Source organism: Saccopteryx bilineata, chromosome 2, assembly GCF_036850765.1.
Source record: "Saccopteryx bilineata isolate mSacBil1 chromosome 2, mSacBil1_pri_phased_curated, whole genome shotgun sequence".
Classification (NCBI taxonomy): domain Eukaryota; kingdom Metazoa; phylum Chordata; class Mammalia; order Chiroptera; family Emballonuridae; genus Saccopteryx; species Saccopteryx bilineata.
In genome coordinates this window covers 309,521,421-309,548,977 of record NC_089491.1, presented here as the reverse complement: position 1 = coordinate 309,548,977, position 27,557 = coordinate 309,521,421, and the positions used below count along the sequence as shown (strand labels likewise).

Genomic DNA, 27,557 nt, shown 5'->3' with positions numbered 1-27,557 from the left:
AAGTGAAATTACTGGATCATACAATAGTTCTATTTTAAATTTTTTAAAGAACCTCCATGCTGCTTTCCAGAGTGGTTGCACCAGTCTGCATTCCCACCATCAGTGCATGAAGGTTCCCTTTTCTCCACATTCTTGTCAACACTTCTATTTGTTGATATATTGATGATAGCCACTCTGACCGGTATGAGGTAATATCTCATTGTAGTTTTTAATTTGCATTTCTCTAATGATTAGTGATGTTGAACATCTTTTCATATGCTTATTGGCCAGCTGTATGTCCTCTTTGAAGAAGTGTCTATTCAGTTCCTTTGCTATTTTTTAATTGGATTGTGTGTTTTTTGTTTGTTTGTTGTTTTTTTGGTGTTAAGTTGTATGATTTTTTTCTTTTTTTTTGTATTTTTCTGAAGTGAGAAGTGGGGAGGCAGAGAGACAGATTTCCACATGCATGCACCTGAGATCCGTCCAGCAAGCCCACTAGGGGGCAATGTTCTTCCCATCTAGGTGTTGCTCCGTTGCAAATAGAGCCATTCCAGTGCCTGAGGCAGAGGCCACGGAGCCATCCTCAGCACCCAGGCCAACTTTTGCTCCAATGGAGCCTTGGCTGCAGGAGAGGAAGAGAGAGATAGAGAGAAAGGAGAGGGGGATGAGGGGAGAAGCAGATGGGCACTTCTCCTGTGTGCCCTGGCCTGGAATAGAACCTGGACTTCCACATGCCAGGCCAATGCTCTACCACTGAGCCAACTGGCCAGGGCCAAGTTGTATGATTTCTTTATAATTTGTGGATATTAACGACAATCAAATGTGTCATTGGAAGATCTCTTCTTACATTCAATAGATGGCCTTTTAAAAAACTTATTTATTGATTTTAGATAGAGAAGAAGGGACAGAAAAAGAGAGAGACATGAATTTGTTGTTCAACTTATTTATGCATTCATTGGTTGATTCTTGTATGTGCCCTGACTGGGGATTGAACCCACAACCTTGGCATATTGGGGGTGATGCTCTAACCAAATGGGCTTCTCAGTCATGGCCAATAGTTTCTCTTTTGTTGTTGTTGGTTTCCTCTGTGGTGAGAAAATTTTTAGTTTGATGTAATCTCATTTACATATTTTTTCTTCTTGCTTGAGGAGATATATCAGAAAAAAATATTGCTTGGAGAAAAGTCATAGATTTTACTGCCTGTGTTTTATTCTAACAGTTTTATTGTTTTTAGTCTTATATTTAAGCCTTTAATTTATTTTGAGTTTATTCTTGTGCATGGTTTAAGAGAGTGATCTTTACATGTATCTGCCCAATTTTCCCAACACAATTTATTGAACAGACAGGCTTTACCCAATTGTATGTTCTTACCTCTGTTGTCAAATATTAATGGACCATACAAATAATCCAGTTCATTTCTGTGCTCTCTAGATGTGTGTCTGTTTGTATGCCAGTACCATGCTGTTTTGATTACTATAGACATGTACAGTTTGATATCAGAAAGCAGAATACTTCCAACTTTGTTTTTTTTCTCAAGATTGCTGTGGTTATTCAAGATCTTTTATGGTTTTATATAAATTTTGCATTATTTTTTTCTGTGAAAAACTTCATTGGTATTTTGATAGAAATTACATTAAATCTATAAATTGCTTTAGGTAGTATGGACATTTTAATGTTAATTCTTCCTCTCCTCAAGCATAGTATATTCTTCCATTTATTTACTTTTTTTTCAATTTATTTTTTCTCATAAATTTTAAAGTACAATCTTTTGCCTCCTTGGTTAAATGGCAATTTGTAAAGAAGATTGCTTTCTTACTTTCTCTTTCTGATAGTTCACTACTGGTGTAAAAATTCTAACAATTTTTAAATATTTATTTTTTATACTGCTACTTTTCTGATTTTATTTATTATTTCTAGTAGTTTTAGGATGAACTCTTCAGGGTTTTCTATATACAGTTATATCATCTGTCAATAATGACCATTTTACTTCTTCCTTTCCAATTTGAATGCTTTTTATTTCTTATTCTTGTCTGATTGTTGTGGCTAGGAATTCCAATATGTTCAATAAGAGTGGTAAAAGGGGACATCTTGAAACACTTTTAGTTTTGAGTACAATGTTAGCTGTGGGTATGTCATATATGGCTTTTATCATGTTGAGATATGTTTCCTCTATTCCCATTTGCTTAGAATTTTCATCATGAGTGGTGTTGAAATACATTTATTTATTTATTTATTTTTAGTGAGAGAGAGAAAGATAGACACACTGGGACAGAGAGGAAGGGAGAGAGATGAGAAGCATCAACTCACAGTTAGTTATGGCAGCTTAGTTGTTCATTGATTGTTTTCTTATATGTGCCTTTACCTGAGAGAGCCAGCTAAGCCAGTGATCTCTTGCTCAAGCCAGTGACCTCGGGGTTTAGAACCTCGGTCTTCAGCATCTGAGACCAACATTTTATCCACTGTGTCACTGTTTGGGCAGGTTAGTATTAGATTTTATAAATTTCTAGATCTGAAACTACTAATATGATATAATTTTTATCCTTCATTTTGTTCATGTGATATATCATATTAATTGATTTATAGATGTTGCACCAATCTTGTATTCAGGAATGAATCCTACTTTATTATGGTTTATGAGCTCTTGAATTTATTGTTGAATTCAGTTTGATAATATATTGTTTAAGATTTTTGCATCTGGCCCTGGTCAGTTGGCTCAGCAATAGAGCATCAGTCTGGCATGTGGAAGTCCTAGGGTTCAATTCCCAGTCAGGGCACACAGGTGAAGCACCCATCTGCTTCTCCACCCTTCCCCCTCTCCTTCTTCTCTATCTCTCTCTTCCCCTCCCACAGCCAGGGCTCCATTGGAGTGAGGTTGGCTTGGGCACTGAGGATGGCTCCATGGCCTCCACCTCAGATGCTAGAATGGCTCTGGCTGCAACGGAGCAATGCCCCAGATGGGCAGAGCATTTCCCCCTGGTGGGCATGCCGAGTGGATACCAGTCAGGCACATGTGGGGGAGTCTGTCTGATTGCCTCCCTGTTTCTAACTTTGAAAAATACAAAAAAAAGAAAAAAAGGATTTTTGCATCTATGTTCATTAAGAATATTTGCCTATAATTTTTTCTCCTTTTTTTTTTTTGCTTTGTCTTCTTTTGGAATTTGTATATATCTGGTCTCATAAAATAAGCTTAGGAGTCTAATCTATTCTAGAATTTGTAAAGTATTTTGAGAAGGACAGGTGTATTTCTTTAAGTGTTTTGTAAAATTCAATGCTGTAGCCATCCAGTCCAGGACATTTATTTTATTGTTGGGAGGTTTTAATTACTGCTTTGATTTTGTTGATTGTAATTGATTTGTTCAGATTTTCTGTTTCTTTTTGATTCCCTCTTCAAAGATTGTATGTTTCTGGAAAATTATCTATTTCTTTCAGATTGTATAATTCATTGGCATACAATTGTTCATGGTATTTTCTTATAAACCTTTGTATTGCTGTGATATAATTTGTCACTTCTTCTCTTTCATTTTTTATTTTGAGTTTTTATTTTTTTCTTGATAAGTCTTTTTCTTAATTCTGTTTACCTTTGAAAGAACCAGCTCTTGGTTTCATCAATTTTTGTTCTGTTTTTATTTTAGATTCTTTTTTATTTCTGCTCTTATCTTTAAAAGTTCCTTTTTGTAGTCTCTTAGGGCATTATTTTTGTTGTTTTCTGGTTCCTTTAAAGTTTAATTGTTTATTACAGATTTGTCTAGTTTCTTGAGGTAGATCTGTATTGCTATGAATTGCCCTCTTAGGACTATTTCTTCTGTTTCCCAAGATTTTGGGTGCTCTGTTTTCCTTTTCATTTGTCTCTAAGTATCTTTTGATTTCTTCCTTGAAACCATTGTTAATACATTCATTGTTTAGTAACATGATGCTTAGCATCCATGAATTTTTCAATTATTTCTTATTGTTTATTTCTAATTTTATACCATTATGGTCATAGAAGATGCTTGATGTAATTTCAAACTTCTTAAAATCATTAGGACTTGTTTAGTGGCCTAATATATGATTTATCTTGCAAAATGTTTCATGTGCACATAAAAAGAAAGAATATTATTCTGCTTTGGGGTGAAATGCTTTAAAATATCAATTAAATCCATGTAGTCTATTGTGTTATTTAAGGTTGTTGTTTACTTGTTGCTTTTCTAATTGAAAGATCTATCCACTGATGTCAACAGGTTTTTAAAACCCCCTACTGTGACTGTATTACTTTCAACTCTTTCCATTATGTTCATCAATATTTGCTTTATATATTTAGGTGTATTTATGTCAGTTGTATAAATGTTTTTTATTTTCTTTGTGTGTGTGTGTATGTGTGTGTGTGTGTGTGACAGAGACAGAGAGAGATACAGAGAGAGGGACAGATAAGGACAGACAGGAGGGAAGAGAGATAAGAGGCATCAATTCTTTGTTGTGGCTCCTTAGTCTCCTTACTTATTCATTAATTGCTTTCTCATATGTGCCTTGATCGGGGGTACGGTAGAGTGAGGGACCCCTTGCTCAAGCCAGCAACCTTTGGGCTCAAGCCAGTGACCATGGGGTCATATCTGTGATCCCATGCTTAAGCCAGTGACCTCACACTCAAGCTAGTGAATCCACACTCAAGCCAGTGACCTCGGAGTTTTGAACTTGGATCCTCTGCATCCCAGTCCGATGCTCTATCCACTGCGCCACCACCTGGTCAGGCAGCTGTATAAATGTTTACAAGGGTTATATCCTCTTGTTCAATTGATCTCTTTATGGTTATGTAATTCTTTGTTCTTATTATATCCTTTGTTTGAAAGTCCAATTTGTCTGACCTAAGTATTGCTAACTCAGCTTTTCTAAGCTTTCCATTTACATAAAATATTTTTTTCATCTCTTTATTTTTATTCTATGTGTGAAATAAAATTTATGTTTTAAGTATAAAATTATATAAATAAAATGAATAAAATTATATAGGTTTCAAGTGTACAATTCTGATACATCATCTGAATACTGCATTGTGGGACCACTATCCAAAGTCATCATATATTTTATTCTGTTATCATATATTTTACTCTCTTCACCCTTTACTACACCCCATTCTCTCTGATAACTGCTACATTCTCTCTGATATACTGTTGTCTGTGTCTATGAGTCTTTGTTCATTTATTTTTCTTGTTTATTCATTTGTGGCTTTCAGTTTCATATCCCATATATGAATGAAATCATATGGTTTTTACTTTTTCTAACTTATTTCATTTAGCATGATGTTCTTAAAATCCATTTATATTGTCACAAATGGCAATTTTATCTTTTCTTATACTGAATAGTATTCCATTGTACATATGGATCACATTTTTATCCAATCATTTACCAAAAGATACTTCAATTGTTTCCATGTCTTGGCCACCATGAATAATGCTGCAATGAACATAAGTGGGAATATATATACCTTTGAGAATAAATCTTGTCAAAACTGTCGAGTAGATATCTAGAGGTGTGTTTGCTGGGTTATATGGTAATTCTATTCTTAATTATTTGTATAGTAGTTGTCCCAGAGTAGATTCCTACCAGCAAAAATGAGGGTTCTTTGCTCTCCACAACTCCTTCAATACTTACTATTACTTTTCTTGTTGGTAATAGCTATTCTAACAAGTACTGTATAAGGAGGCATCTCATTGTAGTTTTGATTAGCATTCCCCTAACAGTCAGTGAAATTGAGCATCTTTTCATATATCTGTTGGCCATTTGCATATCTTTTTGGAAGAAATATCTGCTCAGGTCCTCTGCCATTTTTAATTGGATTGTTTGTTTGGGGTTGAGTTTGTTTTGGGTATGAGTTCTTTTTATATTTTTTATAGTAACCTTTTGTCAGTGTTGTTGTCTGCAAAAATCTTCTCCAGTTTGGTTGGTAGTCTCTTTATTTTGTTGGTTTTATTTACTGTGTGGAAGTATGTAGTTTGATATAGTCTTATTCAGTTAGTTTTGCCTTTACTTCTCTTGCCTTTGGGTCAAATACATAAAATTTTCTCAAAGACTAAAGTTCATAAGTTTAGTATGACTACTTTCTTCTATGAAATTTATTATTTCAGATCTTGTATTTAGGGTTTTGATACATTTTAAGATAATTTTCAAATATGGGGATAAACGGTAGTCTAATTTCATTCTTCTCCATGTGGCTTTCTTATATTCCCAGCACCATTTATTAAAGAAGCTTTCTTTGTTTCATTGTATGTTCTTGGTTCCTTTGTAAAAATTATTTGTCCACTGCCTGACTGATGGTGGCACAGTGGATAGAATGTCAACCTGGGATGCAGAAATGCCAAGTTCAAAACTCCAGGTTGCTCACTTGAGCATAGGCTCACCAGCTTAAGTTCAGGGCTGCCAGTTTAAACATGGGATTGTTGACATGATGCCATGGTCATTAGCTTGAGCCCAAAGGTCACTGGCCTGAAGCCCAAGGTTGCTGCCTTGATCACTGGCTTGAGCAAAGGGTCACTGGCTTGGCTAGAGCCCCCTGGTTAAGGCACATATGAGAAGTAATAAATGAACAACTGAAATGTTGAAGCTTGAGTTGATGTTTCTTATCTCTCATCCTTCTTGTCTCTCTCCTTTTGTCTCCCTCACTAAAAAAAAAAATATATATATATATATATATATATTTTTTATATATATATATTTACCCATTTACACATGGGTTTATTTCCAGGTTCTCATTTATGTTCCATTTATCTATGTATTTATTTTTCTGCAGGTACCATGCTGTTTTGATTAGTGTTGCTTAGTAGTATAATTTGATGTAATGGCATGTACTGCCTCTGGCTTTAATCTTGAATCAGAATTGCTTTGGCTATTTGGGGTCTTTTGTGGTTCCACAAAATTCTGATGATTTACGGTTCAATTTCTTTAAAAATTACTATTGGGATTTTGATGGAATTGCATTAAATTTGTATATTGTTTTGGGTAGTATGGTCATTTTAACTATCATATTTCCCAATATATATGATACACCTTTTTAAAAAAACTTTGGGGTCTAAAAACTGTGTGCATTTTATACAGTCATTGTAGTTTTTTTTTTACTTGCATTTCCTGCTTTTTCATGCTTGTTTTTGCACTCAAAGACAGTGATTCATCATTAGACACAGATGAGGAAAAGCTAATGGATGGGAGTTTTGACAGTAATGAGGAGTTGTATGAATTCTATGATGAATAAAACTTGAGTTCAATAACTTTATGTAATTTTTTTTCAAATTTTGGGCCCCAATATTAAGGTGCATCTTATTATACATAGGGAAATATTGGTATGTTGATTTTTTCAATTCATAAACATGAAATATCTTCCATTTTTGTGTGTCTTTTTCAATATCTTTTAATAATGCTTTGTAGTTTTAAGTGTTTAAATTTTTCACATCATTTGATAAATTTATTCCTAAGTATTTTATTCTTTTCATTGCAATTGCAAGTGGAACTGTTTTTCCATTTCTTTTCCTAAAACTTCATTGTTAGTATAAAATAATGTAACAGCATTTTGTACATTGATTATGTTCTTGCAACTTTACTGTAGGTGTTTATTGTTTTAATAGTTTTTTACTGGAATATATAGGGTTGTATTTATATAAAGAATTATGTCACCTGCAAAAGTGACAATTTTCTTTCTTTATTTCTTTTTACAGAGAGAGAGATGGACAGAGACAGAGAGAGATGAGAAGCATCAAGCATCAGTTTTTCGTTGCGACACCTTAGTTGTTCATTGATTGTTTTCTCATATGTGCCTTGACCACGGGCCTTCAGCAGACTGAATAGCCCCTTGCTCGAGCCAGCAACCTTGGGTCCAAGCTGGTGAGCTTTGCTCAAACCAGATGAGCCCGAGGTCAAGCTGGCGACCTTGGGGTCTAGAAACTGGGTCCTCTGCATCCCAGTCCGACACTCTATTCACTGTGCCACCGCCTGGTCAGGCACAATTTTACTTCTTAATTCTCAATTTAAATGTCTTTTATTTCTTTTTCTTGCCTGATTGCTCTGGCTAAGGCTTTCAGTACTATGTTGATTAAGAGTGGTGAGAGTGAGCATCCTTTTCTTTTTCATGAGATTAAAAGAAAGCTTTTCATAATATTAGCTGAGAGTTTGTCATTAACAGTCTATTACTTTGGGGTACATTCCTTCTATACCCATTTTATTGAGTATTTTAATCATAAATAGATGTATTTTGTCAAATGCTTTTTCTGCATTTATTAATGTAATCATATAATTCTAACTTTTATTTTGTTAATGTCGTGTATTACATTGATAGCTTTGTGTATGGTGAACAATCCTGTGCCCCTGTAAAAAAACCTACTTGGTTGTAATATATTTTCTTTTTAATATATTTCTGTATTTGATTTGCTAGTATTTTGTTTAGGACATTTGCATCTGTGAATACAAAAATCAGAGATATTGGTTTTTACTTTTGTGTGTGTGTTATCCTTGCTAAGTTTTGGTAAGAGGCATCATAAGATATTTTAGAAAGTATTGCCTCTTATTCAGTTTTTTGGAAGAGGTTAAGAATAATAGGTATCAAATCTTTTTTGAATGTTTGATAGAATTTACTAGGGAGGCCATCTGGTCTTGAGCTTCTACATATGGGGATGTTTTTGATGGTTGTTCAATTTTCTCTTTGATGATTGGTTTAGTTAGGATTTTTAGTTCTTTGTAATTCAGTCTAGGAAAGTTATATATTTCTGATAACTTATACATTGCTTTTAGTTTATTGAATTTAGTGACATATAGTCATTGATACTATTCTTGTATGGTCCTCTGTATTTCTGTGGTGTCTGTAGTAACTTCTTTCTTCATTCCTGATTCTGTTTCTTTATCTTGTCTCTTTTTTCCTCAGTGAGTTTAGACAGTTTTTCAATTTTATTAATCTTTTTAAAGAACAGTTCTTTGTTGTGTTAAATTTTTGTATAGTTTTTTTTGTTCTTTACTTTATTTAATTCCTCTCTACTTATTACTTCTTTTTATCTTCTGCATTTGGGATGAATTTTCCCTGCCCTCTGTTTCTTTAAGATGTACTGTTAAGTTTTTTTACTTGGGATGTTTCTTGTTTCTTGAAATAAGCCTGAAAAAATATAAACTTTCTTATTACTGCTTTTGCTGCATTGAAAATATTTCATATGTTTTATTGTTATTCTCTTCTGTGTCTATATGTATTTTTTTTTTTTTGTATTTTTCTGAAGCTGGAAACGGGGAGAGACAGTCAGACAGACTCCCGCATGCGCCTGACCAGGATCCACCCGGCACGCCCACCAGAGGCGACGCTCTGCCCACCAGGGGGTGATGCTCTGCCCCTCCAGGGCGTCGCTCTGCCACGACCACAGCCACGCTAGTGCCTGGGGCAGAGGCCAAGGAGCCATCCCCAGCGCCCGGGCCATCTTTGCTCCAATGGAGCCTTGGCTGCGGGAGGGGAAGAGAGAGACAGAGAGGAAGGAGGGGGTGGAGGTGGAGAAGCAAATGGGCGCTTCTCCTATGTGCCCTGGCTGGGAATCGAACCTGGGTCCCCCGCACACCAGGCCGACGCTCTACCACTGAGCCAACCAGCCAGGGCTCTATATGTCTTTTAATCTCACCTTTTCTTTTTCTTTTGACCCTGTCATTTTTTAGTAACATGTTGTTTAATCTCTACATATTTGCATTTTCTTCTGCTTCCTTTTTGCAGTTAATTTCTAATTTCAAATTATTATGACTAGAGAATATCTTTGGCTTGATTTCAATCTTCTTAAATTTATTAAAGCTAGTTTTGTGTCCCAATATATGGTTTATCCTTGAGAATGCTCCATGTGCACAGGAGAAGGATGTATAATATGCTGTTCTTAAATAAAAGGTCTTGTAAATGTTAATTATGTTCAGTTGGTTTAATGTATCCATTTAAAATCATTATTTATTGGTTTTTTGGTTAGATAATTTATCATAGCTTTTAGTGAGGATTTAGCTCCCCTACCATGACTTTGTTTTTGTCAGTTTTTCCCTTTAGTTCTGTTGGTAATTGTGTTATATAGTGCTCTTTGCTTGGAACAGATATACTGAGAATGTTATTTCTTGATGTAGTGTTGTATTTTTTAATATTTATAAAATGTCTATCTTTGTCTCCTCTTTTACTTCAGCACCTATTCTGGCTACACCTGCTTTTCTGTGGATGTCATTTGCTTAGAGAATCATTTTTCATCCTTTTACTTCAAGACTATATTTGTTTTCACAACTTAGATATGTCTCCTAAAAGCATCATATGATTGGGTTTTGTTTTTTCATCTAATTTGCTAAGTGCCTTTTTATTGGTGAGTTTAGTCCATTTATATTTAGGGTAATTGTTGATGTATGAGGATTTCCTATAACCATTTTTATTTTTATTTTTTTAGCTAAAGAAACAGAGATGGAGAAAGAGACAGAGAAAGGGACAGATAGGGACAGACAGAAAGGATGAGAGAGAGATGAGAAGCATCAATTCTTCATTGTTACATTTTAGTTGTTCATTGATTGCTTTCTGTATGTGCCTTGACCAGGGGTCTCCAGCTGAGCCAGTGACCCCTTATGCAAGCCAGCAACTTTGGAATCAAACCAGCAACCTTAGTCTTCAAGTGAGTGACCTAAGCCAGCAACCACGGGGTCATGTCTATGATCCCATGCTCAAGAGTGACTCCATGCTTAAGCTGGAGAGCCTGCGCTTAAGCTAGATGGGCCATACTCAAGCCAGTGACCTCAAGGTTTTGAACCTGGGTCCTCTGCAACCTGTTTATTAAACTGTTTATTTGTGTTTTCTGTATCTTATTGAGTTTTTCCAGAACTACAATCTTGAATTCTCTTTCATTTAAATCATGTATATCCATGTCTTGAAGTTAATTTACTAGAGATTTTATAAATTTTCTGTCTGAGCTGCTTCATTACTTTGGTTAGTTTTGTTATTTGATGAATTCCTTCTCTGTCTGGACATCGATGTGAGAATGGCAATTTTCTAGCAGATTCATAAGAAGTCTTTTTATTGTTTTTTATAGGTGGTGCTGAAGCATTTTTGTTTGTTTGTTTGTTTCTCTTGCACATCTCTGGCTTTTCAGATCTCTAAGGGATTGCGGAAGATGTCCTATGTTCTAGCAGGGTGCACATCTTCTCTCTGAGCTGGTGGCCTTGTTATCAGGGCACCAACTCTGCAGGGGAATATGCTGTCCCCTGCAGCCATTTGCTGTTGGCAGTGCAATAGCTATGAGTGGGAATGGGCTGAGCTGCAAGAATTTAGCTAGTGCCTTTGAATCTTTGTTCTCCCATAATGGTGATTGGCAGCCTCAGTGACCTCCCTTTGTATCTCCATCTTTCCCTGAGAGTAGTCCCAAAGTGCAACTGTCACTCCGAGAAAGGTATTTCTGTAGTTTCATTTCTCAAGTTAGCAAATAATGTGCTCTGCAATCTGACATTCACTGTTGTAGATTCTTCTGGGTCCCAGGGCTAGCTCTAGGAGGGTGAACGGATGCAGCTAAGCTCTGTGGCTTTGTATCTCTGTCTTGTGATAGTGACTGTCAGACAACTGTGGCCTCAGCTCTGACCTTCATTCCTGCCCAAGTCTCTGGCTTTTGCCAGGCAACATACTGACCACTCTCACAGGAATGTTAATTGTATCTTTCTGCTTTTCCCAGCTGAAAGAAATGCCATCTTGACCTGATTCTTCCCCTCTCTGAGCTGAGACCGGCATGGGCTGTGACCCTGGCACCACGTCAGTTCTTCTCCCTTCCCACTTACTTGGTTTGCTTCCACATTCCCACTTTTGGATGTTTCAATGCACTAATTTCTCAGATGTGTTAGTGTGTTGAGCAGGAATCCTTTGTTAAATTATAGCTCTTCAAGTTGTTAAAACTTCAAGGGGATTTCTTAGGCCTTCCTTCCTCTGATGTCACTCCCTGAAGTTGTTCTCTTCTAGAAGCATAAATATGGGTATTGTTTTCTTATTCACTCAGTAACACTATGTGTTTTGATTCAAGCATTGAACCCATTTACATTTGGAGTGATTATTGATAGGTATGTAGTTACTGTCATTTTATTATTAATATTTTTTCTTTCTCTTCCTTCTCCTTTTTTTTCTTCTTCTAGAAGTGCCTTTAACATTTATTGTAATACTGGATCAGTGGTGATAAACTCCCTTAACTTTTTCTTGCCTAGAAAGCTTTTTATTTTTATTTAAAAAATTTTAAATAATAGTCTTACTGGGTAGAGTGGTCTTGGCTGTAGGTTCTTGTTTTACATCACTCGGTTTATTTTGTGCCAATTCTTTGTGTCCTGAAAGTTTTATGTTGAAAATTAGCTGACAGATTTATGGAAGCTTTTTTGTAGTTAATTTTTTTTCTTGTTGTTTTAAAAAGTCTCTCTTCATTTTTAAACTCTGCCATTTTAATTATGATATGTCTTAGTGTGGGCCACTTTAGGTTCATCTTGTTTAAAATGCTTTTTGCTTCCAAGACTTGTGTTATCTTTTTCTTTCACAAAGTTAGGAAAGTTTTCAGCTATTATTTTTTTAAAACAGTATCTCAATCCCTTGCTCTCTCTTTTTCTTCTGGAACCCCAATCATACATATTTTTTAGATAATTTTCATTAGTTTTTTTTTTTCATTTCTTTTGCTCTTATGATTTGGTGTTTTCTATTACCTTGACTTTCAAATCATTGATCAATGCTCTGCTTCATTTTAACTGCTGTTGATTTCTTCTAATGTATTCTCCATTTTAGTTACTTAATTATTTGTTTCTGACTGGTTCTTTTATAAGGTTTCTATCCTCTTTTTATGTTTACTATCTCTGTTGAAGTTTTGCACTTAAGTCATCTATTTTTCCTCTAAGTTCATTGAGCATCCTTATAACCAGTGTTTTGAGCTCTGTATATGGTAGATTGTTTCCATTTCATTTAGTTCATTTCTAGAGATTCTTTTCTGTTCTTTCATTTAGGACTTGTTCTTATGTATTCCAATTTTAACTGCTATTCTGTGTTTATTTCTATGTATTACATTGATATATTATATCTCTCATTGTTGGCCAGGTGGCCTTATGTACTTGGTATCCTTTGTGGCTTAGTGATACAGTCTCAGTGATCATATGATCCAAGTGCTTCAGGCATGTCCCTTGTGTGAGTTGTGTGTGCCCTTCTGTTGTAGTTGAGCCTTAATTGCTAATGGCACATCAGTGGGTTGGAATGACCCTCAGATTGGTTGGCTGTCAGGAACAGCCATGATCACAGTATAGTAGCTTCTGTGCAGACACTTCCCCTGTAGAGAGGGATTTGCCCCAGTAGAATTTAGTGCCCATAAAGACCTCCTTTTGATGTGCCACTTGTGAACTTAACTAACTTTGCTGTACTCTGTCTGGTGTGGTCTTAAGTTGGCCACTGAATGTTATAGCTCTGAGACTTCTTAAACAGAACTCCAGTGCAGAACAATGTTAGATGCTGCCTATGACTGTCTCGGGGCTACCTGTTAGGAACTAAAAAGTGATCTGCAGTTGGAGGCTGACTGTGGTGAGCCTAGATGTATGTGGAAGTGGACACACTGCAAACTGAAGGCAGCTGCCACTAGTGTCAGGTTGAGGCAGGTCAGCAAAAGGTCTAAGGCATAATGTGACCTGCTGCCAGCAGCCAGTTGACTGTATGTCTGTAGAAGTAAATTTTTACTCATATTCATTTATGGACCTCTCGATTGCTAAAGCTAAAAATTGATTGACTAAGAATAGGAAAATGATCTGAAATAAATGATAGCATTTTATAAACAGTAAAATTATTTTATACCATTAGCTTTTAAAAATGAGAATAAATAAAAATTTATGGCTAAAGATTAACAAGGGAGACAGAATTTAATTATTATTTTTGTTGTTGCAATAATGGTGGTATGTGAGCCTGTGTGTGAATTTAAACCAGTACCATTCTATGAGACAGTAAAAGATACAGTATACTGGACTTTTGCTTATATGTTTCTGGGTCTTGCTTATATATTGACCACTTTTTCCAGACATTGTAAATTAAGGTTCACAGGAAAGCTTTAGCAGCATTTGATGAGAAACACAAAGATGAAGATATACTTATAAAGGGAAAGAATAGATATTATTTAGTTATTGTTAGAGAAAACAAAAGAGATACTACTAAAGTAAAAAAAATTAAATAATACATTTCAAAATTTTAACTAACAGTTCTATATCAAATATAGATCAAATAGTTTCTATTTATACTGAAGAAAAAAGACAATCATTTATCAAAAAAAAATCATGAAATCTTAAAACAGTCTTGCCTATGATGGTGCAGCGGATAAAGCATCTACCTAGAATGTTGAAGTGGCCAGTTCGAAACCCTGGGCTTGCCCGGTCAAGGCATATACAGGAAGCAACTACTATGAGTTGATGTTTCCTGCTTCTCCCCCTACCCACTCTAAAAATCAATAAATAAAATTGAAAGACATCTTAATACTCTGTGGAACAAAAAAGTGTGTTGATAGAAATCAGTATGATTATTTTTTTGGATGCTTTTTCTTAAGAATAATTCTGATGTTATGTCTAATAATTATAAAAGTAATTCTCTTTAAGGATAAGTGTTGGATGATATGATACATACAAATGTGAAGCCAATGCCCAAACCAGGGCCCATTTCTTACTGTGATCTTTTCTTCCTGGGCAGTGAAGGCTTCTTCAAAGTCATCATGCTTCTGAAGAAGGATTTCTACACTACCCAGGGAGTTTCCCAGGTCCTCATGTTCCAGAAAGGCCTGTAGAAGACAGAAACAACTCAGCTGTACTTCACTGGTGAATAACATCCCCTTTCAATATCTCTGAGAGAAGAACTAAGGAAGGATGTGAGAGAGTTGGAGAGCAAAGTGGAAATTAACACAAAAAAGTATAGTAGCTACAGACTAATCTCAAACAGCAGGAACTTCAGACTTTCTTCCTAATCCTCGAATACAACTTTATCACCTTTGTCGATAGGTTTGTTTATATAGAATTCTCCCAATCAATGCAGGCACCATTGTAAATTCTCAAAGCTGTCTCAAGAAGACCATTCACATCTTCCAAGTAATCTCTGGTTAACTCTGCCTGACTCGTTACAGTTTTCTCTTCCTAACTCCTTTGCAATTTAATATTAATTTTTTCTTATGCTCAGTTGAGCTTAAAGCCTCTCTGCTTTGTATTTAGGTATTTTTTCATGCATTTGTCCATGAGGGAATAGTAAGAGTCTTATAGAGAGGGTCAATGTTTTCTTTTCTTTGTGGTTCACTCTTCAGTTCCCAAGGCAAACTAAAAAAAGCAGAAGTGGTTTTAAGGGTAAGGATAGTAGTTATGGTGGTAAGTGAGGGGTGGAGAAATGGTTTTGGACACTTGCTGAACCCTTTCTATTACCTCTTGTCTACTCATCCAACTGTCCACTTGCTCACTGTCACGGTAGAATAGATGCAAGTCCAAGCACTGCTCAAACTGTTGCTGACGCTTGTCCCACAGTTCCATCAGGGCAGCCCAGTTGTTGTGAAGTATTGCCATCTTTGGAAAAGAAGAGTTAATGTGCCAGGAAGGCATTTAATTAATTTATCTTATTCTACATTACTGAACATTTAATAAATGCAGAACTTTTAAATTTATTTTTCTTAAGGGAGAAGCAGGGAGGCAAAGAGACAGACTCACACATGCACCCAACTGGGATCCACCTGGGAAGCCCACTAGGGGACGATGCTCTGCTTATGTGGGGGCATTGCTCCCTTGCAACTAGAGCCATTTTAGCACCTGAGGCAAGGCCATGGTGCCATCCTCAGCACCAGGGCCAACTTGTTCCAGTGGAGCCTTGGCTGTGGGAGGGGAAGAGAGAGATAAAGAGAAGGGAAAGGGGGGAGGGTAGAGATGGTTGCTTCTCCTGTGTGCTCTGACTGGGAATTGAACCCGGGACATACACACACTGGGCTAACACTCTACCACTGAGCCCATTGGCCAGGGCCTAAATGCAGGACCTTTTGAAGGATAAAAAAATGATCAGGAAATGGGCTTTTCTCTTTAGGCTCCAATATCTGAGTGAATAACTGTAGTATAGGAAAAATGGGATAAATACCATAAAATATGTACAGCACATTTAATATGCCTAAATAAACAAGAAAAATATTAATTCTAATTGAAAGAGCCAAGAAGTACAAATATGGCAAGGATATATACCAAACAAATATTTAAAGGGTGGTGAGTGGTATCTTGATCAGGATTGTAGGACATAATGCCATGAACAAGTAATTACTCTAAGTAATTGTTAGATTATAGAAAAACTGCCTCAGAGAAAAGTGAAGTGCCTTAAAAAAGTGGACATTTGATAAACTGTAAATTCATAGAGCACTTAAGTTATCAGATTGAGAATTTTGCATTCCATTTTGAAAGCAAATAAGAACCATTAAGGAAAGTGAACAGTGACATTATCAAACCCATAAAAAGCCTGTTTTTTGTCCAAGCATCTACCCAAGAAATTCCAGTGTATTACTTCAGCTGTTGTGTTAACTCCATCAAAAAGACAGCACATATTTTCAGAACCCTAGGATAATAGGTAAGCTTTTAAGAACTTAGGGTTTTATTATCCCTTTGGCAGAATATTGTTAATAATAAAACCCATATTAATATTTCCATAAAGTAATGGGATGATTCAAATTATTGTTCTCAACCTTATTCATCACACACCACTGGAGGATGTACTTAGAATGTAATGAAATGCAAGGTAGCTTGCAAATAATGTTTTAATGATCATCTTAAACAGTTCTTCTGAGTTTGTGACTGGAGCAAAATTTCTCTCAGGGATCAGAGGGTTGAGATGAGCCTCTAAGAGGTTAGACTGATGGCAAACCCTATTTTTTATTTAGTAGAATTCTGAATGTTCAAAGCTTTCCTGTTACGTAATGTGAGTTTGAAAAACACAGAAACAGGAAGATTGGTTTTATTTGAGATTGTACTGAGGAGAAAAGAAAAGGCACATGTGCCACGCATCTTAAAGAACCTAGAGATAAATGAGATGCAGTCCTCACAAAATTGACAATCTAGAAATGAGCATGAGGAAGTAATAAAACAGAATGTGTGTGACAAAGAAAAATGGTATGGATGTTTCAAATTAGGTAGAACATATATTGATTAAATTAGATAGGTTGATGAAATAAAGATTCAGAGGTAAGGAACATCAATCTTATCCTGAGAATTTAAAATTACTCAATTTAGCTAAAGCAATATCTGAAAGAAGCAGGGTGAAAGTTGGGTTCATATAACTAGTATCTTTATATGACACATGTCCTCTTTCCATTTAGAGATTATCATATTATTATGAGAGTAACTGAGGGCTAAATATGCATCAAAATTTCACAAATTCTGTTAAACCAATTACCTTTCCCGAAATTTCATCAGAAGCATCGTGACTGACATCCAACAAGGCTTGCCCAGTTTCATAAGCAGATTGAAATCGGTCATCATAAGAGTCAATCTCATGCTGTGGCCAGAAGATAAAATGTCTTAAAATGCAGCAAGAAACATTCTGATATTCTTGGAACTTCTTTTTTTCTCATATTGGAGAGAACTTTTCCCTTTACCTTATGTTGCTGATGCCTATCCAGTAGGGCTTCCCCTCCAGCCACATCTGTAGGCAGTTCATCAGCATTGATCAGAGCCGTCTTCTCCTTCATCCAGCCTGAGAGTTCATCATAGTCAGATAAGAAACGTTGGTACCTGTGGGAAAGGTAAGGTAAAGGTCAAGAAGGAGAAACCAGATGTAAACTGACTTTGGACAAAAAGTTAAGGTTGGGTTGAGCTAAAGGTGCAATATGCTCCTTGCCCTAATTCTGCCCCCCTTCCTCTGATGTACTACTTCCTGTCCCTTTAATGGCACAGGTTGTAAATCCTTTGCTCTGGGTTGTGTAGTTCTCGGATAGATGTGTCACTCTGTGATAAGGCACATAGGTATTACATCTCAAACATTACAGGGTCACACATACCACAGAGGCACTTGAAGTAAAGTACTTCCAATGAGACCAATAAATAAACACATAATATATTAATGACTAGAAGCATCTTGTGAGAAGGAGGAACTAGTATTAGGGTGAGGAGTTAACTCTTAACCCTATTAATAAAAATAAATCCACAAACACAATTCAAAAAAATTAAATGCTGACCCTGGCCGGTTGGCTCAGGGTTAGGGGGTCAGCCTGGCATGTGGATGTCCCAGGTTTGATTCCCAACCAGGGCACACAGAAGTGACCATCTGCTTCTCTACTCTTCCCCCTCTCCCTTCTTATCTCTCTCTTCTTCTCCTGCAGCCAGGGCTCCACTGGAGCAAGTTGGCTTGGACGTTGAGGATGGCACCATGGCCTCGCCTCGCCTTAGGCACTAAAATGGCTCCTGTTGCAACAGAGCAACTGTCCCAGATGGGTAGAACATCTACCAGGTGGATCCAGGTTGGGCGTATGCAGGACTCTGTCTTTCTGCCTTTCTGCTTCTTACTTAAGAAAAATACAGCCTGACCAGGCAGTGGCACAGTGGATAGAGCATAGGACTGGGATGCAGAGGACTCAGGTTTGAAACCCCAAGGTTGTCAGCTTGAGTGTGGGCTCATCTGGTTTGAGCAAGGCTCACCAGCTTGAGCCCAAAGTCTTTGGCTTGAGTAAGGGGTCACTCACTCTGCTGTAGCCACCTGGTCAAGGCACATATGAGAAAGCAATCAATGAACAACTAAGGAGCCACAACAAAGAATTGATGCTCCTCATCTCTCTCTCTTCCTGTCTGTTTGTCCCTATCTGTCCCTTTCTTTGATTCTCTATCTCTTTCACACAAAAAAAGGAAAATACAAAAAAATTTAAATGCTTACCATTTAATTTAAAATTATAACATTCAAATATATAGCATTTTCTAGTGGTTTAATGACTGGCCATACAATTAACTACTGAAATGATACCCAGTTTTTTGACAAGCTAACCCACATTCAGGAAATAATTCTATATTTATTTTTATTCTCTTCAGTTTGGAAAATTCTTTCAGTTCCTTAGTTAGGACCAAGATTTTGACTTTTTTTAACTGCTTTTTTTAGCTCCATGGGCCACCTCATAGCATCTTACAACTAAACAAACAGAGGAAAACAAAAGGTGTGCAGGTGAACAGAGTTGTCGTGCTAAGTATTATTTCATCCTGCAAAAGACTTCTCTTGGAAAACTACAAAACTTCTTTTGCCTCTACTGAGCAGGCAGGAGGTCTGGGTCCCTCACCGTTCTACTATTTCATCCTTTATTTATACTTTCAGTATTATGCCTAGATCTTGTAGAGATAAGTAGAATAATAGAGAGGAGAGATTCTGCACCAAAAAGAAGCCTTCAGCTTTGCATATCTGCTGGTTGCCAAGGCACGAATGTGCTCCCAGTTGGAGATCAGGTCCTCTTTCATCTGCTGGATCTGAGATGCATCTGAAGGATGGGAAAGCTTCAACTTGTCTGCTTTGGCACATAACTCCTTGACCTGTAGGATGAAAAAGAAAAGAAACCTAGTGAGAAATTTAAGCACTCTGATTTCTCCTGGTAAAGTTTTATTGGAGTGATGCAATAAAACAGCCATATAAATAATAATAATTTATTAATACATACTTATTGGTATCCTTAGATTAATGTATTAATATACTATATTAATAATAATTTACTGAGCACTTTTTGTCTCTCTGCTAAGCAATTCACATACATTTTTTTGGATTTCTAGTCTTCCTTTAGTAATAGTATAAAGTGCAATGTATTCCTAGTCCCCTTTCATGTAAAAACTGAGAGGTAAATATTTTATTTGCTCAATATCACTCAGCTAATAAGTGTCAGAAACAAGGTTTAGATTTAAGTCTTCCCTTTACCAACTTCTATATGGTTTCCATAAATATTATTGTAAGAATCAGAAAGATATTTCTACTTAGGACAAAAATATGCCAGTAATGCTAGCTCATTTTGAACACAATTCCTGAGGAGCAGAGTTACCAGGGCAAAACTATGGATATAAGTGACTTCTACATGTTATCATTGGTCCTTCAATTAAACCTAACTAAAATCAGGTATTGTGTTGGACATGATTTTCAACTGATATGGCACAAGAATTTTTTTTAATTGTTCATTGATTGCTTTCTTTTCTTTTAAATTTTATTTAGAAAATTAAATTTTACAGGGTGACATTGATATAAGAATTTTTAAAACATACAATACTTGACTATTTAGTCAGGGGCAGTGACCTCTTTTTCTTCAGATTGTTAAATTAAAAAATAAAAATGACAACATCCAACAAAACAATAGCTGTTCAGTATGCATACCCTGTCTTGAACATAAATCTGTAGGCTATATAATAGAATTGCATCTTACTGGTCATATCACACAATAAAGTTGTGTCTGATTGATTAATTCTTGGTACCAGAAGTCCTATATACAAGTATAAGCATCTAATTTTTTTAATTTTTATTTATTTATTCATTTTAGAGAGGAGAGAGAAAGAGAGAGAGAGACAGAGAGGGAGAGAGAGAGAGACAGAGAGAAAAGCTGGGGAAGAGCTGGAAGCATCAACTCCCATATGTACCTTGACCAGGCAAGCCCAGGGTTTCAAACCAGCGACCTCAGCATTTCCAGGTCGATGCTTTATCCACTGTGCCACCACAGATCAGGCGGCACCTAATTTTTTAAGAAGCTCCTTGTAACAAAAAGTTAAGTAAATACTATATATTATTACTTCTTGCAATTCAATCAAAATTATGCCTATTTTTATCATATCAGCAAAAAATATATTTTTGGTGTACCACAGAAGTTTATTAATTAGTTATGTGTGACCTGAGATGAAAAAGGTTGAAAATCTCTGGTTGAGGGTTAAGGTTTCATTACTATTATTCATCAAACATGGGATTTTATTATTAGAAAAAAAGACCAAAAACAAAAATGAGCAAGAATAAAAGAAATAGAATGATAGAATGGTCTTTAGAAAATGGATCCAGGGATAGAGCTATAACTAAAACACACTGAGTGAGTATATTCCTGTGGGCTGACTCAGCTGTGGACACTTGGGAGTAAGGGTTTAAGTTATGGTGAAAGTCACAGGAGAAAGAAGTAAGGATGGGAATCATTCAGAATACAGGCTTGCTCCAAATTCTAGCATGCCTATGTCTACTTCTGTAGGTGTTGGAGCTGAGGCTTTTTCACCTTTCAGAAGAAAACCCAAAGGTGTGTTTAGTAATGTGCTTCAAATGTCTCTGAATTTATCATAAAAGGGGGAAAAGAAATTTCTTTCCTTATTCACTGAGTAATAGACAAAAATGAAGTGTGGAAAACAAAAGCTCTTAACATGAATAATTTTTGGCAAAACTTACTTTCTCTAAAACAAAGAGACTTTCAGCAGAACTTACTTTTTCTGAAAAGACTCTCTATTCCTGGCCTTGATGCTGGTTTCCCAGACTATGGCCTTGGGCTAGCTTTGCAAAGTTGCAGGTGTTCTCAGAATATTTCTCCCTGAATTAGCTCTATAGATAAACATTGTAAGAAAGCTTATTTCACTGCTTTGTTTTACTGCTATGCTTCTTCTCCTCCCCATTCCTCAGTCAGTATGTATTTTCCCTTTAAAAGCTAGCCCCAAACTGTTCCCCGCCACATTGAATTGAGCGACTTAGGTCTCCATGCAGTTGTGCAGCTGGTTAATTAGACTCCTTAATTTCTTAATTTGGTTAATTGATTGTGTGTGTGGCAATGCGTTTATTTCTCGCTGATCTGATACAACAAAAGAATCAGGATTCAGCTGCAACAAAATAAAGTGTGATTAGATGAAGGAAAGACTCTGATTACAGATTACTAAGTGAAATTAAAAAACCATTCTCAGATGTATCTTGTTTTTTGTTTTTTAATAATACAATATAATTTAAAAAAATATTTTATTTTATTTTATTTGGCTGTGTGGATCATGAAAAGCTATGGGTTGTTCTGAAAAATGGATACATCTCAGCACTTGAGTGTCCTGATGTGTAACCTGTATTGTGGACAGAAAGGCCCTGTCAAGACAGAATATGAAGGACAGAATTGTTTCTTATGATGCAAAGATATCAGACAAAAGAGCATTTTCCCCCCTATTTGTTTAAACTATAAACATATATGTTGGTATCTAAGAAGATATTATATAGAAAACTGGGCTAGATGCAGAGTAATAGTGAAAATTAGTGAAATATCAATAAGTGAAGATATGCAGATGATATCATCTAATTGACAGAAAGTAGCAATGATTTGAAACAACTTCCAATGTAAGTGAAAGAAGAAAGTATCTAAGTGAGACTGCATGTGAATGAAGAAGAAAAAAATCATTACTGTAGAAGAAACACACAACTTTAACGTAGACAATGAAAACACTGAAATTGTTAAAGCCTTTGCTCACCTTGCTTCAGTCATCAATTCAAATGGATACTGAAACCAAGAAATTTTAAAAAGGCTGAGAGTTAGAAGGGGAGCTAGAAAAAAAATTAGGTAAGATTACCAAGAGCAAAGATGTGTCATCAGAAACCAATGCTAAGACAATGTACATGCCCCCATATTCTCAATTACTATGTACAGATGTGAAAGATGGACATTTGACAAGAACCATTTGATTCACTTAAAATATGGTATTGGAAGATAGCTCTACATATACCCTGGGCTGTGATAAATATGAATAGGTAGGCAAATTAAGCCTGAAACATTGCTTGACAAAAACAACAAAACTGAAGTTACCTTAATTCTGACACATCATTAAAATGTAAGATTTTTTTTACAAAATACAGTAATGCTTGGAAAATGGTATCAGGAAAAGAGAAAGACCAAATATGACATGGAAGCAGTAGTGAGATTCAGCGATTTGCACAGGTTTGGCAGAACCGATATTTAATTTTTTTTTTTAGTTTAAAATGGCACTTGTAATCAGCGTTCTCTCTAAGGTGAACAACTGGGAGCCGCCCAATGTGGAAATCACAAATTTACATTCTTTATTCTTTTTTAACAATTATCTGTGCAAGAACGTATTCTAAGCATGCATAGTAATGTTCATTCCATCCTTAGGTGAAAAAAATTGCAAGTGAGGATGCCAATCAAGAAGCATTATGGATAATCTACTAGTAAAATATTCAACAACCTAGAGGAAATGAATAAATTCCTAGAACTATAAAATCTTAGACAGAGTCACAAAGAAATGGAAAACCTAAACAGACTTTTATAAGCAGGGAAGAAATAGGAACAACTATCAAAAACTTCCCCAAAAACAAAAGTCCAGGACCAGATGGCTGGTGAATTCTACCAAACATTCAAAGACAATTTGGTACCTATCTTTCTCAAAGTCTTCCAAAAAGTAGAAGTATTACTTCTCCACACATTTTATGAGGCCAACATAACACTCATACCAAAACCTGGCAAAGACAACACAAAAAAAGAGAACTAAAGACCAATATCTCTAATGAATACAGATGCAAAAATCTTAAACATAATACTAGCAAACTAAATACAACAACACATTAAGAAAATAATACATCACGATCAAGTGGGATTCATTCCAGGAGCACAAGGATGATTCAACATACTGAAATCAATCAACATAACAACATAACAACATTATACATCAACAAAACAAAAAACAAAAATCATATCATGCAGAAAAGAATTTGATAAGATACAACATCCTTTTATGTTTAAGACATTCAATAAAATTGGAACAGAAAAAAAGTACCTCAACATAATAAAGGCCATATATCACAAACCATTAGTTAATATACTAAATGGTTAAAAAAATGAAGGTTTTTCCTTTAAAATCAGAAATAAGACAAAGCTGCCCACTCTCTTCACTCTTATTTAACATACTTCTGGAAGTTTTAGCCAGAGTGAACAGACAAGAGAAAAAAATAAAAAGCATCCATATTGGAAAAGAAGTAATTAAGGTAATACTTTTTGCAGATGACATGATCCTGTATACAGAAAACTCCAAAGACTCCACCAAAAACTATTAGAAACAATACACCAATACAGTAAAGTCACTGGATATGAAATCAATATATACAAAAGTCCACTGCTTTCTTATATGCCAACAATGAAACATCAGAAAATGAACACACACACACACACAATTTCTTTTACAATTGCAACAAAAAATAAAATACCTAGGAATAAACTTAACAAAAGATATGAAGGACTTATACACTGAAAACTATAAAACACTATTGAAAGAAGTTGAAAAAGACACAATAAAATGGAAAAATATTCTATGTTTATGGATTGGAAGAATCAACATAGTTAAAATGGCCATATTACTCAAATAAACATACAAAATAATGCATCCCCATAAAAATCCCAATGTCATTTTTTAAAAGAAATAGAACAAGAAATTACCAGGTTTGTATGGAACAATAAAAAACCCCAAATAGCCAAAGCAATACTAAGGGAAAAGAATAAAGTCAGAATTATCACACTACCTGACTTCAAATTATAATATATTATAGACCCACAATATCCAAAACAGCATGGCATTGGCAGAAAAACAGACATATAGACCAATGGAACAGAATTGAGAGCTCAGAAATAAAGCCACATATATATGGACAAATCATCTTTGAGAAAGGAGCCAAAAACACACAATGAAGAAAACGAAGCTTCTTCAATAAATAATGCTGGGAAAGTTGGAAAGCCTCACGCAAAAGAATGAAACTTGACTACAGTTTGTCTCCCTGCACATAAATTAATTCAAAACGGATTAAAGACCTAACATCTGAAATAATAATTTCATAAAAGAAAACATAAGTACTAAGCTCATGGACCTTGGCCATAGAGAACATTTGATGAATTCGATTTCAAAGGCAAGGGGAGGAAAAAAGAACATGAATGTGACTATATCAAACTAAAAAGCTTCTGCACAGCAAAAGAAACTGATAATGGAAAAAAAAGGTAGCTAACCAAATGGGAGATAATATTTGCAAACAACAGCTCCGATAAGGGGTTAATAATATCCAAAATATATAAAGAACTCACAAAACTTAGCAACAAACAAGCAACAATCCAATTAAAAAATGGGGGGAGTACCTGAACAGACACTTCTCCCAAGAGGACATACAAATGTCCAACAGATATATGAAAAGATGCTCATCTTCAATAGCTATTTGAAAAATGTAAATCAAAACTACAATGAGATATCACCTCACACCTGTTAGATTGGCTATTATCAACAAGACAGTTATTAACAAGTGTTGGAGAGGCTGTAGAGAAATTCAAACTCTTATTCACTGCTGGTAAGAATGTAAACTAGTACAACCATTATGGAAGAAAGTATGATGGTTTTTCAAAAAATTAAGAACAGAATTACCATATGATCCAGCAACTCCTCTACTTTGTATCTACCCCCAAACTCAAAAACTTTGGTACGTAAAGACACATGCACCCCCATGTTCATCACAGCATTTTTCACAATGGCCAAGACATGGAAACAACCAATGTGTCCCTCAATAGAGGATTGGATAAAGAAGATGTAGTACATATATATAATAGAATACTACCAACCATAAGAAATGAATGACATAGTGACATTTATGACAACATGGATGAAACTTGAGAACATTATACTGAAGGAAATATGTAAATCAGAAAATGCTAAGAACTGTATGATTTCACACATACATGGTATATAAAACTGAGACTCATGAACATAGATAAAAGTGAAATGGTTAACAGGGGGAAAGGGACGTGGGAGGGGAATGTGAGAAGGAGTGGAGGTGAAGGGTGTAAAGGGAAACAAATATAAGGTGACAGAAAATTATTTGACTTTGGGTGATGGGTATACAACATAATGAACAATTCAAATGCTATAGAAATATTTACCTGAAACCTGTGTACTCTTATTGATAATTGTCACCATGTTAAAGTTAATTTTGTAAATGAAATTTAAAATTTTTTAAAAATAAAACAATATGGAAATACCTTTAATAACAGTTTTATTGTTTATTATCAGGTATTATTGAATATTTTTATTAATATTTTAAAACCCTTTCTTATAACATTATCTAGTTTTATGTACCTCTTTTATTGTTGTTATTTAAAGATTAAACACATGAAATAATAAACTACCTTTCAGTATGTCATTGTTTTAATATTTAAAATGGTCATTAGGTGTTCCTGGCCATTTGGCTCAGTGGTAGGGCATCGGCCTGGCATGTGGAATTCCTGTGTTTGATTCCTGGTCAGGGCACATAAGACAAGCAACCATCTGCTTCTCCAGCCCTCTTCCTTCTCTCTCTAACTCTCTCTCTCTCCACACTGCCCTCCATAGCCATGACTCAATTAAGCAAGTTGGCCCTGGGGCACTGATGATGGCACCATGGCCTCTCCTCAGGTTCTAAAATAGCCCAGTTGCCAAACAATAGAGCAACAGCCCCAATGGAAAGAACATCGCCCCCGAGTGGGCATGCCAGGTGGATCTCAGTCAGGGTGCATGCAGGAGTCTGTCTTTCTGCTTCTAATAAATAATAATAATAATAGTAATAACAACAAATAATAAAACAGTCATTAGGGCAGAGAACTCGTTAAATAACTTGAATCCCACCACTGGATGGATTGACTCCATAAAAAAACAAAACAAAATATATACCTGAGTTTATAGGAGCTGAGCAAGGCTGTTAAAGACAGGCCATTGTGAACATCATTTATTTATAGGGTCTCCAGGAATTGAATCCAAATCAATGGCACATAACATATATATATAATATTTATACATAGATTTAAATAAAATAATTTTTTAAATAAATGATATTTAATGTTCAAATACAAGTTAGAGCTAGAATGAGGAGGTATGTTCAAGGATCACAAAATTTCTATTTCACTGAATAGTAAATTTACTTTGTCCTCTGGAGGCAAGATGACCACTAAATACCTCTTCTAGTTAAAAAGGCCTGCCATTCTTCCAACGGTGGCTTACCTTGTCATCCATGACTGCAAGGTTCCGCTCAAGTCCCTTGTGACTGTGAAACAATGCCTCAGAGCTAACAAGGTCTTTACCATAGTCCTCAGAAGTAAGTTGAGGTTCCTTCTCCTTGATCCACTGGATAGCTTCAGTCACATCCCTGCCAGACATTCACATGAGCTCCAACAAAAAACATAGCAGGTATTCCAGACAAGGTTCCAACTTAATTTATCCATTAGAAATTACCCTATCTTCCTTAACACTAGCAAAAACTAATGAAAAGTGTACACAGCAATGCCTGACCAGGTGATGGCACAGTGAATAGAGCATTGTCTTGGGAGTTTGAAGACCCAGGTTTGAAACCCCGAGGTCACCAGCCTGAGCATGGGCTCATCCAGCTTGAGTGTGGACTCATCAGTTCGAGCATGAGATTATAGACATGACCCCATGATTGCTGGCTTGACCTCAAAGGTCACTGGCTTGAAACCCAAAGTCACTAGCTTGAGCCCAAGGTCACTGCCTTGAGCCAGGGGTCACTGGCTTGGCTGGAGTCCCCCTGGTCAAGGCACATATGAGAAAGCAATCAATGAACATCTAAGGTGCTGCAACAAAAAGTTGATGCTTCTCATCTCTCTCCTTTC

At 35.8% G+C, this 27,557-nt stretch overlaps 1 protein-coding gene across 1 annotated transcript in view; it reads right to left on the bottom strand.

Moving 5' to 3' along the window:
* SPTA1 (spectrin alpha, erythrocytic 1) overlaps positions 1 to 27,557 on the bottom strand; it is a 161,685-nt gene that overhangs the window by 116,633 nt on the left and 17,495 nt on the right. Inside the window, exons 7-12 of the mRNA XM_066255179.1 lie at positions 26,932 to 27,076; positions 19,319 to 19,473; positions 17,562 to 17,697; positions 17,360 to 17,461; positions 15,364 to 15,501; positions 14,625 to 14,735 (exon numbers count right to left, since the gene is read on the bottom strand). Coding sequence (XP_066111276.1) covers positions 14,625 to 14,735; positions 15,364 to 15,501; positions 17,360 to 17,461; positions 17,562 to 17,697; positions 19,319 to 19,473; positions 26,932 to 27,076 — 787 coding nt within the window. The remainder of the gene's footprint in view (positions 1 to 14,624; positions 14,736 to 15,363; positions 15,502 to 17,359; positions 17,462 to 17,561; positions 17,698 to 19,318; positions 19,474 to 26,931; positions 27,077 to 27,557) is intronic.